General features: G+C 64.8%; 1 protein-coding gene across 1 annotated transcript; it reads right to left on the reverse strand.

Moving 5' to 3' along the window:
• Positions 1 to 659: 659 nt before the first annotated feature.
• GOLGA7B (golgin A7 family member B) lies at positions 660 to 12,751 on the reverse strand. The gene is made up of 5 exons (XM_065408086.1): positions 12,740 to 12,751; positions 6,871 to 6,996; positions 4,067 to 4,219; positions 1,062 to 1,163; positions 660 to 746 (listed from the first exon to the last, which is right to left on the reverse strand). The coding sequence occupies exons 1-5, from the start codon at positions 12,749 to 12,751 to the stop codon at positions 660 to 662; spliced, it is 480 nt and encodes a 159-aa protein (XP_065264158.1).
• Positions 12,752 to 13,970: the final 1,219 nt, after the last annotated feature.

The following is a 13,970-nucleotide window of genomic DNA, read 5'->3' on the forward strand; positions in this document are numbered from 1 at the left end:
TGGGATGTGCCGTCACCGCCCAGCCCCTCCCTCTCCCCCGCACGTCCACCAGTGTCCCCAATGGGCTCATTCACGCGGGGCGGGTGCCTGGACAGCCGAGGCGGATGGTGCCCCAGGGCCCCACCAAGCCGGGTCTCTGGCCCGAAGCAGCTGGGAATGGGGAGTGGGAGTCGCTAGCTGGGAGGGGATTGCGGAGGGGGGAGGACATGGCCTGGGGTGGGAGGCACAGCGCCCCGTACAGGGCGGTGCCTGGGGCTTGGCCAGCCACAGCAGGGCCGGGCAGACGCCGTGTGCCGGGGCTTCACTCCCTGCAGCAGGAGCAGCGGCCGGCAGCCCCCCCGGGGCAGGATCCCCCCGCTGCCCCCTCTGCAGCTCCTTCAGCTCTTGGCTTTATGGGAGGGGGATGCCCCAGGGGGCACTGCCCAGGGCATGGGCTGGGGGCAAGTCCTGGGACAGGCCCATTGGCTCTGGGCTGGGCTGGCTACCAAGGGGCCCCATGGGGCTCAGCCCAAGGCGCCCTCGCCCCGCTCCGGCAGCAGGAGCCCAGCGGACGCGACCCCACAGCCCCTTCCTCCCGGGGGCGCTCAGAAGCGGGTGCTCTGGTACCGCAGCCGGCGGAGCTCGGCGAGGCCTTCGTCCCTGCAGGGACTCCCTGCCAGTCACCGGCCCCCCCCGCCCCCGCTGCTGGTGCTGGCGCTGCTGGTGCTGCCGCTGCTGCATCTGTCCTCGTAGATGGAGATCTCGATCTGGGCCCAGGCTAAGGACAGACAGCAGGACAAGGGGGACGGGCAGGCAGGGCTGGGCCAGTATCTGCTCCCAGTTCCCAGGGTCAGCCGGGGCCCTCCAGCCCTGTGCCCGGGGGGGGGGGGGTAGCTGAGTGCCAGGGCAGGGGCCGGTCTTGGGCTCGGGGCAGGGGCCCGTTTGCTGCAGCCACGTGCACCACTGTCAGAGCATCGCGCTGGGCAGCGGTGCCCGTGCCCATCCCACCAGGCTCACCCATGCCCACCTTCCCTGCACATCCCTGCCCTGTGCCCGCCCGCCCGTCCGTCCCAGGAGGATACGACCCGCATGCCCCGCTCCACGGGGTCGGTGAGCAGCAGGCCCCGTGGCGCATACACCTGCTCGTTCTGCTCCTGGATGTACTTGGAGATCTTCTTCAGCACCTGCGAGGGCAAAGGGGACAGCCCAGTCAGCACCGCGTGCCCAGGCGCACCTGGGGGACTCCCTGGCCCGGGGCACCAGCCTGCATCCTTCCCTGGCAGGGGATCGGGCCCTTTGGCTGTGCTGCCTGTCACTGAGGCTAACCAGCACACCCGTCCCACTGCACCCGCCCCACAGCAACAGCCTCTGGGGGCAGGTCACTGTCCGCTTGGGAAAGGGGGAGATCCTGGGAACAGTGAGGGGGACGACAGGCCCACGTTCACAGTCGGGGGCAGAGCTGGGTTAGAACCCAGGAGTCCTGGCTCCCAGTCCCACCCCACCCTCTAACCACTAGAGCCCACTCCCCTCCCAGAGCGGGGCTAGAACCCAGGAGTCCTGGCTCCCCTCCCAGCCGCCTGCTCAGAGGAGGGGCAGTGTCTGAGGGAAAGGGGGGGCTGGTGACCGCCCAGGCAGCAGAGCTAGCTGGAGCAATAGTGAGATGCCGCCCCCAGAGTGCTGGGAGGGGGAGAAGCCAGGCGGGGGTTCTGCAAAGGGCAGGGCAGTGGGGCAGTCCCAGGGCTCACACAGGCCCGAGAGCTGGGGTGCCTGCCAGCAACACCCCTCAGCTGGGCCTTTCCCTGTCCGAGAGGATCCCCAGGGCAGAGCTTTGCTGGGCTGAGTTACCGCCCGGTGCCTGCCCAGACCAGTCACCCCGAGCCCCACTGCTCTGGGGCTCTGGGGCTGCCGCCTGCGGGGCACAGGGCCGAGCGTGGGGGCAGGGGCCCCTTGTGGGGAGGGCAAGCCGGGCCCAGCAGCAACCTGATGCCTGTGTGATGAGGGGGGCCCTCTGCAGCCCTCAGCCCCCCTCTCAGAGCCCGAGGGGCCCTCGCTGAGTAACCGCCCTTAGGAGACCCCTGCTCTTTGCCCTGAGGGCGGGGTAAGGGCTGGGGACTGTATCACCGGCTGCCTCGTCCCCCGCTAGTCTCATGCAGCCAGGCCCCAGGAGTGCGCGGCCCAAGGGACACCCCATGCCAGTGGTGACTGGGGCACTCCTCCAGTCACCAGGGTTTTTGTTTTGTGTGGACTGGATGGGTCAGGAACCTACCGGGCTATGAAATCGTGTTAATGAGAAGCCAAAGCAATAAACCAATAGTCATAGAGCTACCTTTATCCTAATATTATTGTACCAGATTGTGTCTCTATTTCCTTCCCTTTCCCGTCAGCTGACTCGATTTCAGTGGATCCGATCCACCCTCTTTTTCCACTCAGGGTTCGCGCAAACCCACACATCTGCTCACACTCATTTCCCCGCACACCCACAGATCCGCTCACACTCACTTCCCCACACACCCACAGGTCCGCTCACACTCACTTCCCCACACACCCACAGATCCGCTCACATTCACTTCCCTGCACACCCACAGATCCGTTCACCCACACTGTCCCTCAGGCTTATAAAAGGCACCTACTCCCACTCTCGGGGCTGGGCTGTCGTTCTGATGCTGGGGGAAGAGAGTATTTGAGAGAAGGGGCTGCTGTCCTTGTCTTTTCTCCTTGAGGAGAGAGGCCCTGAGCTAGCGCGTTCGGCTCCGGGCACGGCTCTGCACTGTTTCCTGTGCTTAGTGTCGTCTCGGACCCGGCAGTGAGCTGAGTTGCAATCAGCCACTCACCATGGGTTGGGCTGGGCTGGAGATGGGGGCAACGGGAAGGGAGCTGCAGTGGGCAGTGGGGGCTAGGGAGGAGCAGGATTGGTCAGGCACAGGGAGGAGAAGGGCAAAGGGAGCTGCAGAAAGGGAAGTAATTTTTAATATTTGTCTCCCACCTGCCGTAGGTAGCAGCAGGGGCTCTCCACGGAGCATTGCTTGTTCAGGAGATGGGGTATTATTCATAGAAACACGTCATCTTGTCATAGATTCATAGATTCTAGGGCTGGACGGGACCTCGAGAGGTCATCGAGTCCAGTCCCCTGCCCGCATGGCAGGACCAAATACTGTCTAGACCATCCCTGATAGACATTTATCTAACCTGCTCTTAAATATCTCCAGAGTGCTTATGAATGCTTAGAAACGCCTGTGCACAGGTGTCGCAGTGAGTTCCACAAGTCAGTGATTCATGATGTTAAAAAATGTCTCCTCTCCGTTTTAGACGTGTTGCTTTTCATTTTGATTGAATGTCACCTTGTTCTTGGACTGAGAGGGTTAAGAGGAGCTCCCGGTTCTGCACTCGCTACTAACTGTACTAATCTGAGCTCACCTGGCAGCTTTCCCACCTAACCCGAGGAAGTCCCAAGGGCCCCCAGACCTCGGCATCACCTCCACATTGGTGCTGCACAGAACAAAATTCATTGCGCACATGGATGGAAAAATTAGAGGGAACATTGTGCAGCAGCCCCAGGTTTTACACAGGGCCCCACTCCTGGCCCTGCATGTGGGCTCCCTGCTCCCAGCCCCCCGCCTGGGGTCCCAGCCCCCTGCCCGGGGTCCCGGCTCCCAGCCCCATGCCTGGGGTCCCGGCGCCCAACCCCAGCAGTGGCCCCCTTACCCCTGTCTGCCCCCCCCCCCCCGGAGACACAGCCTGCTCCTGGCCCCAGCTCTGAGGGGGGCACGGACAGGGGAAGGGGACTGGCTTTCAGCACCCCACTGTTAAAAGTGTTCCCACGTCACTGCCTGGGCAGGCTCCGGCTGGCTGGCACGGGGGGTACCCGGGGAGAATTTCCCTTCCGAGCTGCCTGGGGACCCTGCCAGGAAGGAGCGAGGGGGTCACTGCAGAGAATACGGCCGTTGCCCCCTGTAGAGCAGGAGGTGGGACCTGGGGGAGGGGCGCTGCGGCCTTGTCCCTGCATTTCGACCGGGCCGACTCCGTGGCCGTGGGGGCCCTGGCTGAGCACTCGGCACCCAGCTGCTGGCCCAGCCCGGCCCGGCCCTACCTTCTCGTAGTGGGTCTCCATGCAGAGGAAGATGAAGTAGGCCGTGGCACACGCCAGGCACCCCTCCAGGTAGGAGCTGCCCCCGATCTTCTCGGCCTCGGCGTAGAAGCCATTGAGGGTCTTCACTGTCTCCTCAAAGAGCTGCCGCTCGAGCTGGGGCAGAGAAACCCGAGTGAGGGCGCTGGGAGTCACACAGGGTCCCGCCGGCCGGCCCTGGGAGCCCTGCCTGGGAGCAGGGGCCGGGGCATCGTGAGCATCCCAATGAGCTGCCCCTGAAGGACCCCCGAGCACAGACAGACCAGCTCAGCTGGTAGGAATGAGGGACCCACGGAACAGCCATCACAGTGCCCCATAGAGAGCCCCCCGGGAGGACAGCGCCCCCCCATACACATGCACACAGACAGACACCTGGGTGGGCACCTCCCCACCCCCGCGAGTTTGCTCACGCACACAGAGCCAGGGCCTATGCACACAGACGTATGGGCACATGCAGGACTTGGCCCGGCGTGAGGCTGGGCAGCTGCCCCCCAGCCAGGCCCAGCTGCCACCAGCCCAGACCCCATGGTTGTGGGTGCAGCTCTCGGTGGGGGAATGTGCCAGAGTGGGAATTTTCTGTACTATTTTGTATGAATGCGGTGTGTGCCTCAGTTTCCCCCATGTGCTGCATGGATAGCTAGGTGGTGGGGAAAGGTGGGAATGGCTCCTGGCTGGCTCAGGTTTGGGACCCAGGTCACTGGGGGGCCCATGAAGACAATGGCCAACCCAACCCCTGGGACCCCTCACCCCCCAGGAAGCCGGCCAGGTGTGACCAGCTGGACAAAGGGCTGAGGAGAGGCCAGCTGGGGCTGGCCGGGAATTTGAACACAGAGCGGGAGCCACGGGCGGACACTGCTTGGCTGGGGCTCTGGACTGACCAAGCTAGACCAGGCTGTAACCTCCTGCTCGGGGTGCTACCCAAGGCCTGCCTAGCTGGGGTCCAGCCCCTCCTACCCCCTGCTGTAACCGCGCCGGCTGCGCCCCGGCAGGTGCTGGAGGTGGGGGGCATTGCGCCCCTGGGGGTCCATGTCTCTCTGGTGGACTCGCTGAAGGGAGCTCACGGCGTGAGCCAGGGGTGCTGAAGGCTCGGTCCAAGGGGGGTGGTGAAGCCGAGGGGCTTCCCCAGCGACAGAGCGAGCCCCGGGGGGGGGGTCTGGCTCCCTGAAGGGGGCCTCCCGGGGGCTGTTGCTGAGCACTGACGCTGGGGGTCCGTGACGGGCGCCATCCGAGGGCTGTGCTGGCATCTGTGCTAGCTGGGGGCGGGGGGGGGGGGGGGGGGGGGGAGGCCCTTCCCAGAGCCGCTGGCTGGCCGTGCCCAGGGATCACAAGTCCACAGAGCCTCAGGGCCCCAGGCCGACACCAGGAATAACTGGGGGGGGGGGGAGCGGGGGGGGGGAGCTGTGGCACAGGGCCAGAAAGGGTTAAGCAACTAGTAGGCTAAATGACCCAAATTCCACCTTTAAAGGCATGTTAGAGAAGGAGGTCAATGGTAATAAGGGGCCAGTCCCTATAACCAGCTAACAAAGGCTGGTAAATAGACTAGAGCTTGGAAACCAAACCTGCATTGTTAGAGAATTAGCCGGGCTACTAATTGTCTGTGTTTACTTCTCCCTTGCTGGATGTTCCCCATGGAAACAGCTGGTTCCTGTCTCTCACTAGAGCTATTGATTCAGAGATCAAAGGGGGATATTAACATTTAGATCAAACCTGAATGTAAGGCTAGGTCCTCACTACGGGGGGGGGGGGTCGATTTAAGATACGCAAATTCAGCTACGCGAATAGCGTAGCTGAATTCGACGTATCGCAGCCGACTTACCCCGCTGTAAGGACGGTGGCAAAATCGACCTCCGCGGCTTCCCGTCGATGGCGCTTACTCCCACCTCCGCTGGTGGAGTAAGAGCGTCGATTCGGGGATCGATTGTCGTGTCCCGCGATCCCCAAGAGGTCGATTTCTACCCGCCGATTCAGGCGGGTAGTGTAGACCTAGCCTAAGAATGTCATTGTCTCTATTTCGCTTGGAAGTTTGTAGTAAACTGTCTCTGAACTGCTGGAATGGTTCATCGCCTTCTGCTAATCAATGCAACTAATGACCTGGGTGTACACAGGAAACAGGGGATTCTACTCCAGAGCCAAGGGGCACCTGCTGCCAGGAGGTGTCAGCCTGCCAGGGACCTCTCGGCCATGGCCTTGTTATCTTCAGGGGAGGCCTGAGGTCCCCAGTTCCAGTCTGGATCGCCCCGAGATTGGACTAGAACTCGTGTCCGGGTGTTTAATGACCTTGAACCAGCACTCTCGCTCTGTTCTTCTTTAATACAGTTTAGTCTCGTTAATAAGCATTGGCTGGCAGCCTGTATTTGGCAGGATCTAAGCTGTCCTTAACCTGGTGCGTGAGGCGTCCGATCCTCTGCGATTGGTAGAACTTTCTATGTGATGAAGAAGATTTTCAGTAACGCTCGTTGCATTTGGTTTGGGTGTCGGGGTGGGAGCCCAAGGCTGGGTTGCTAAGGGAGCTGGGGGGTGGCTCTGGGTAACCAGTGAGGTGTTACAGAAGCTGGTTGGTTGCTGGCTTGGTGAATCCAAGTAGTGGAATAACCACCAGTTTGGGGATTGTCTGCCCCGTCCTGTGCACTTTGCCCTAATTGAGCAGCCTCAGCCTGGCGCCCCCGGGACTCCCGTCACAGGGGCCTTCGCCCGAGGCTCTGCCTGGCCCTGCTCTGCCCCTCCTAGCCCCACCACCTGCCAGCGCAGCAGGGCAACGCGTTCCCTACCCGGCTGTCCAGCTCCAGGGGGAACTTGGTCTGGAACTGGCAGAGGGTCCCGTCGCTGTAGTCCCGCTGCACAAAGACCTTGGTGGCCAGCGAGGCGCTTCGCCGCAGCTCCTGCAGGTCATGGGCCTGGGGGGACACGGGCGCGGCAGGTTACCCAGGGGCAGGGACGGGGTGGGGGGGCTGCCGCAGGACTCGGGGAAAGGGAAGGGGGATCCTGACACTGAGCAGAGCTCAGGAGTGCAGCCCCGGGCTGGGGAGCAAAGACCAGGTGACACACACATTCCCATCCCCCACCCCCTGTCCCCCCTCCGCGCACACCCTATCCCACCTCCCACCCCCTGCACCCCCTCCACGCACACCCTGTCCCATCCCCCACCCCTGTCCCCCCCTCCGCGCGCACCCTATCCCACCTCCCACCCCCTGCACCCCCTCCACGCACACCCTGTCCCATCCCCCACCCCCTGCACCCCCTCCGCGCGCACCCTGTCCCACCTCCCACCCCCTGCACCCCCTCCGCGCGCACCCTGTCCCATCCCCCACCCCCTGCACCCCCTCCGCGCGCACCTTGTCCCATCCCCCACCCCCTCCGCGCGCACCCTGTCCCATCCCCCACCTCCTGCACCCCCTCCGCGCGCACCCTGTCCCATCCCCCACCCCCTGCACCCCCTCCGCGCGCACCCTGTCCCATCCCCCACCCCCTGCACCCCCTCCGCGCGCACCCTATCCCACCTCCCACCCCCTGCACCCCCTCCGCGCGCACCCTGTCCCATCCCCCACCCCCTGCACTCCCTCCGTGTGCACCCTGTCCCATCCCCCACCCCCTGCACCCCCTCTGCACACACCCTATCCCATCCCCCACCCCCTGCACCCCCTCCGTGCACACCCTGTCCCATCCCCCACCTCCTGCACCCCCTCTGCGCGCACCCTGTCCCATCCCCCGCCCTCTGCACCCCCTCCGTGTGCACCCTGTCCCACCTCCCACCCCCTGCACCCCCTCCGTGCGCACCCTGTCCCACCTCCCACCCCCTGTACCCCCTCCGCGCACACCCTGTCCCATCCCCCACCCCCTGCACCCCCTCTGCGCGCACCCTGTCCCACCTCCCACCCCCTGCACCCCCTCCGCGCGCACCCTGTCCCATCCCCCACCTCTTGCACCTCCTCCGCACACACCCTGTCCCATCCCCCACCCCCTGCACCCCCTCCGCGTGCACCCTGTCCCATCCCCCACCTCCTGCACCTCCTCCGCACACACCCTGTCCCATCCCCCACCCCCTGCACCCCCTCCGCACACCCACCGCAGCCGCCCCTGGCCAGTTCAGTGCTCAAGGGTCCCTGTTCCTGGACAGAGTCCCTGTTCCCCAGTGTGCTGTGTTAATGGGCGTCCCCAGGCAGTGCCAGCGCCATTCCAGCACAGCACTGCGGGGTTAGATTAACAGTGAAACTACTGCAGCGGTGGTGACCAGCCGATAACTCACAGCTAAACGGCTACGACTTAGTCTAGCAAGGGCCAGGTCAGTCCCCCCAGCTGTCCCACCTCCCCAGCTGTGGGGGGACTGACCCGCTCCTGGGGCAGGACTGCGCCCTGCGGCCCAAAGGTGCCAGGCCTTTGGCATCTTAGTGAAAGCGGGAACTTGGCGTTCTCTGCCCCTCGCTTTTAGAGGCCAGGGAGCCTTTGAGATGGCATCTCCTGATGGTTACTCCGCAAAGCAACGTGTAGCCCATAGACACTCCCTGCTCCTTCTTCCCCCACTTGTGTTTGCTAAACCGCAGCTTGGTCTGTGTCCTGCCATCTCCTCCCCTGCTGACCCTGGGTCCTGCTGCCACGTAAATGGAGGGAACCCCACAGTCCTCTGCTGAGGACAGACATGTTGGCCGGCTGGGTTTGAACGGGTGCTAGCAACATCCTCGGGGGGGATTCCTGACGGGCCAGGTAATGGTGCTACGCACCTTTCCCCAGGCTGTTACTGACCAGCGAGTTATTTGTTTTCAAATGACCCCTCACAAGGCACATTTTGTACAAAGGTTGTTACACTGGTGTGTAGAGAGAGTGAATCTGTGGGTGCTGTCAACCCCCTCTCCGCCCCCCCACCAATCCCCCCACCCTATACCTCCTGGTGACAAAATTTGAATGTTTTCTGATGGCTATGTGTGCCTCAGTTTCCCTGCATGCTGCAGGTTTACCCAGGGGGTAGAGAGGGTTGGAGGCTCAGAGACACGGGGGTCCAGCTCTCTGGGGCCTTAGGTCAAAGATCAGGAGCCCTGGAGAAGACAATGGCAAATCCAATCATCTGGACACGGACCCCTAGAGACATGGACGTCCCGCCTCTCCAAGGGGGACTGAGCCGCATCCCCCCGGCTGGGGAACAAAGGCCTGGGGGGAAGGGGGGAGTTAAGTGGTGGCTATGGGAAGCAGTCGGGGCACCTGAACTGGGACAAAGAGAGGTCAGAGGGACGGGGGTTGGGCTCTGTGCTGAGCAGGATGGACTAGGCGGTCACTTCCTTTTCTCTGGGCTAACCAAGGACTTCCTGTGCTGTGTCCAGTCAACTAATAAACCCGCCTGTCGGCCACGCTGGCTGAGTGTCCCTGCAGCCGCTGGCGGAGGAGCTGCCTGGCTCCCTAAGCCTCTACACATCTCCCTCGAGGTCTGCCCAGCTGAACGCGCTGCCTGGTGCTCACGGGTGCAGCAAGGGCCCGCAGGCCCAGCATCCAGCGAAGGAGACGGAAGCCGAGGGGCCCACCCTGGGGGAAGGAAGAGTGGGACCCCCAGGGGCCTGGCCCACTGACGGGCTCCCAGAGACTGTTCCAAAGCTGGGGCCATTGCACCGGTCCTGGGACTCCGTGACCAATGCGCTTCCCTTGTGTCAACAAAGCGTCCGTGTGCCCCACCATGGCCCACGGGCCGGCCTCGGCGCGGCACTTGGGAAGGGGCTCAGGGGCCTTTCCTCCAGCCCAGCGTGCGCAGAGACCACTCCTCCCCTACCAGCCGGAACACCGACCTCCACCGTACAGGGAGCGAGCAGCACTCAGGGTCTCAGTGCCCGCCCCAGCTCCCCTCCGTCCTCTGCTGCCCCTTGCAGACACTGCCCTGCATTGGCCCTAGCCCCAGCTTGGGGAGGGGATGGATCTTGCAGGGTGTCTTTGGGGTGCTCCTTTCTCCTCGCTAAGGGGTCAGCATCACGGGGAGGGAGCCTGGATGCTGCGCCTCCTCCTGGAGGAGACCCCCCAGCTCCATGGCCAGGCCTGGGACCAGCAAGGGGGAAACACTCACTCTGCAAGCCAGGGCAGGGACAGCCCATCTGCGACAAAGTGGGATTTGTCTGTAATATTTAATATCCCTATGTGCCTCAGTTTCCCTCCATGCTGTGCATGGCTCCCATGGGGGAAAGGGTTCCATTTGCTCCCAGGGCAGCCGCGAGCTGTTGGTTTGCGCAGACAGCGGGTCACTGAACGGCCTGGTCGTGGCCGACCCACGAGGGAAAAATGCGAGAAGACCTTGGAACCCCCAATGGGCAGAACGCCGCCACCCCCGCAGCCCAGAGCCCGGAGCGAGGAGCCTGCACCCTCAGCGTGGCCCTGCCCGGGGGGGCAGCAGGGAATAACGGGGGGCTCTGGGAGAGGCTGGGCTCTCGGCTGGGCCTAGCGAAGGCCAGCAGAGACAGCGCCCGGGACTGGCGCTCACAGGGCTCGGCTCGGGGATTGGGCTGGCTGCACCAGACGCTGCTCCGTGCTCTGGGCTCCCTGGGCCAAGCAGCTAATCAACCCGCCCGTTCTCACAGCCCTGGGTGAGCGTCACTGCAGATGCTGTGTGAGGTGCATTAATCCCTGTTGAACCCCTCTCAACCCTGCCCCCCACTTCCCCCCGCTGTCCCGGCCTGGCCTCAGGCCCCTCTACCCCAATACTGCTCCTCCTGCCCCCAGCCCAGACACTACCCCACATCCCCTCTACTGACCACCCCCCTCTGCCCCCGAGCTGAGCTGGGACCCAGAGAGGCAGGGAGCCCGCTGGGATTTGGTCTTGCTGTGGATTCTCTGTGGAAGGCGCCGGGACGCCCCGGGGATGGGCGCAGGACAACAGCCGGAATTGGGCAGGGAGGGAGTGGAGGCCAAAGAGAGCAGCCCATGGGGGGGCTGTGCTGACCCCATCTCACTCCTGCCCCCATGTGGCTCCACCCCATTTGGGCCGGGCAGGTTGGCGCACAGGTCGGGAGTCCAAGGAAACAGCTGCTTTGCCATAGAGTAGACAAGGACCAGCTCCGGGCAGCCCCCGGAGCCCCCCCCTCAGCTTGGGGGAGTCTCTGGGACCCCCCCCAACTCCGGGCAGCCTCTGGGACCCCCCCCCAGCTCCTGGCAGCTCCTGGAACCCCCCCCCCAGCTCCGGGCAGCTTCTGGGACCCCCCCAGCTCCGGGCAGCCCCTGGAACCCCCCCCCCCCCAGCTCCGGGCAGCCTCTGGGACCCCCCCCCCAGCTCTGGGCAGCCCCTGGAACCCCCCCAGCTCCGGGCAGCCCCTGGGACCCCCCCAGCTGCCGGGCCCCGCACCGCCCCCTCTGGACCAGCTCCGCTCCCTGCCCGCAGGCTGCAGGTGCCGGGATGCTCGGGGACAAGCCGGACGGTTCCTCGGAGCCGCCGGGCTGCAGCCAGGAGCCGCCACGCACCGCTCGCCGCCGGGTGCCCCGTGTCCGCGCCCCCCGGTACCCGCCCGGCTGCGCCCCCGGCCCCGCTCACCTCGCTGGCCATGGCGCGGACCGGCGGGCGCTGTCCCTGGTGCTGAAGCCGCCCGGAGCCCGGAGCGAGGCGCAGAACCGGGGCTGAGCCTGCGCGGCGGCCCCGGATGCTGGGAACGGGGGCGGGAGCCCGGTGCGGGGGGGAGGGGGCTCTGGGGGCGCTCGGAGCCCGGCGCTGGGGGGGGGGGCGGAGCCCGGCGCGGGGGGGGGGGGCTCCGGGTGCGCTCAGAGCCCGGCGCTGGGGGGGGGGCCGGTGCGGGGGGGGCGGAGCCCGGCGCGGGGGGGGGGGGGCTCTGGGGGCGCTCGGAGCCCGGCGCTGGGGGGGGGGCCCGATGCGGGGTGGCCGATCCCGGTGCGGGGGGGGGGCGGTCCCCGGGGGGGGCGCTCGGAGCGCAGGACTCCGGGGCCCAGCGGCGCGCGGCCCGGCTCGGTGACAGGCGACTCCGGGGGGCGGGGCCCGCGCTGGCTCCGGAGGGAGCCGCTCCCCCACCCCACCCCGCCAGCTGCCGCCCGGTCCACTTGTGCACGGCTGTCGCGGGGGGGCGCGGCGGGGTCGGAGCAGCAGGGCCGGGAAGCTCCGGCCTGGCGGGGCCCCTGCAGCCCCCTGCGCCCTGGGAAGGCGCCTCCTGGGGGGGGGGGGAGCAGAGCCCAGTGTTTGCATGAGCCTGGGGTGCCCGAGCATTGCCCCCCCCCCAAGAGCACAGACCCCCCCGGGGCGGAATAACCACCTCGCGCTCTGCCCCCCCCCCGCCCCGCCCTGGCCCCGGGGTCCGGCTTGCAACGCCTGGGGTGGGGTATGGTGGTGCCCAGAGCCCAGTGCTGGAGTGCAAAGCCCCTACTGGGCCGACCTTCACCACAGGCCCCCACACAAGCTCTCCGCGTGGCCTGGCCTGCGGGTGCCGGGGTGGGGGCTGGATTGGCCATTTTCTTCTCAGACAGCTGGGCGCCAGTCACCCCTGTGGCTCTGAACCGCTGCAGAAAACAACCCCCCTTTCTACCCACTAGGGAGCCCTGCCGCACTAGGGGAAACTGAGTCATGCACAGGCTTCATCCAAATATTAGAAACAATTCCCACTTTGTCACAGCTGATATCTGTGAGGGCTCCTGCCGCAGCACCGTCAGCCAGTGCCGGGGCCTGCTGCTTACCCAGGTCACCATGGCAGAGGTGCAGTGCCCACCTGCCTGTCCGTCTGTCCGTCCAGGTACATAGAATCATAGAATCATAGAATATCAGTGTTGGAAGAGACCTCAGGAGGTATCTAGTCCAACCCCCTGCTCAAAGCAGGACCAATCCCCAACTAAATCATCCCAGCCAGGGCTTTGTCAAGCCGGGCCTTAAAAACCTCTAAGGAAGGAAATTCCACCACCTCCCTAGGGAACCCATTCCAGTGCTTCACCACCCTCCTAGTGAAATAGTGTTTCCTAATATCCAACCTAGATCTCCCCTACTGCAACTTGAGACCATTACTCCTTGTTCTGTCATCTGCCACCACTGAGAACAGCCGAGCTCCATCCTCTTTGGAACCCCCTTTCAGGTAGTTGAAAGCAGCTATCAAATCCCCCCTCATTCTTCTCTTCTGCAGACTAAATAACCCCAGTTCCCTCAGCCTCTCCTCATACGTCATGTGCCCCAGCCCCCTAATCATTTTTGTTGCTCTCCGCTGGACTCTTTCCAATTTTTCCACATCCTTCTTGTAGTGTGGGACTGTCACAGACTCACAGATCGTGCCCACTCTTGGCCCCATGCGGTCCATGGGGGGTGCCCCTCTCAGTGCGACAGCCCTTCTCGGGGGTCCACTCTCTCTCGGGGTCAGGCCCCTCCACCTCCTGGAGCCGCACCTCTCTGAGCCTTAGCACGTCTGTCTCTGCTGTGGGTCCCCCCAGGGAGTCCACTCGCTCTGGACCCCCGGGGCCTCCACCGCCCCTGAAGGGGTTGATGCAACCCTGTTCTCTAGACCGGAGTGACTCTCAGCCAGCGTAAAACAGGAGGGTTTATTGAGCATTGAACACAGCACAGGAAACCCTCTGACCCTCAGGTCTGGCCTCCCTCAGCACAGCACCTCCCAGTCTCCCCTGCATCCAGGTGGGCTCTGCCTGCTCCCCCTCTCCAGCCCCGAGCCCCCCTGCTTCCCAGCTGGGCATCTGAGATCCCCGGCCCCAGGCCCCGCCTCTGTCCATCGTCTTCTCTCCAGGGAAACAGGGTCGTAAACTGGGGCCTCCTCTCCTCTGTCCTCTGGCTGGAACCGGCTGGTTAGGTCACTGGGATCCTCTCGTCACAGCCCATTGTCCGCCCACTGGCCAGAACCGGCTGCGACTCCTGAGCTGGGTCTCCGGTGAGGGTCATCAGGTCACCAGTCGCCGGGGTGTCCCTCCTCCA

Source organism: Emys orbicularis, chromosome 7 (assembly GCF_028017835.1).
Source record: "Emys orbicularis isolate rEmyOrb1 chromosome 7, rEmyOrb1.hap1, whole genome shotgun sequence".
In the NCBI taxonomy this organism is placed as follows: domain Eukaryota; kingdom Metazoa; phylum Chordata; order Testudines; family Emydidae; genus Emys; species Emys orbicularis.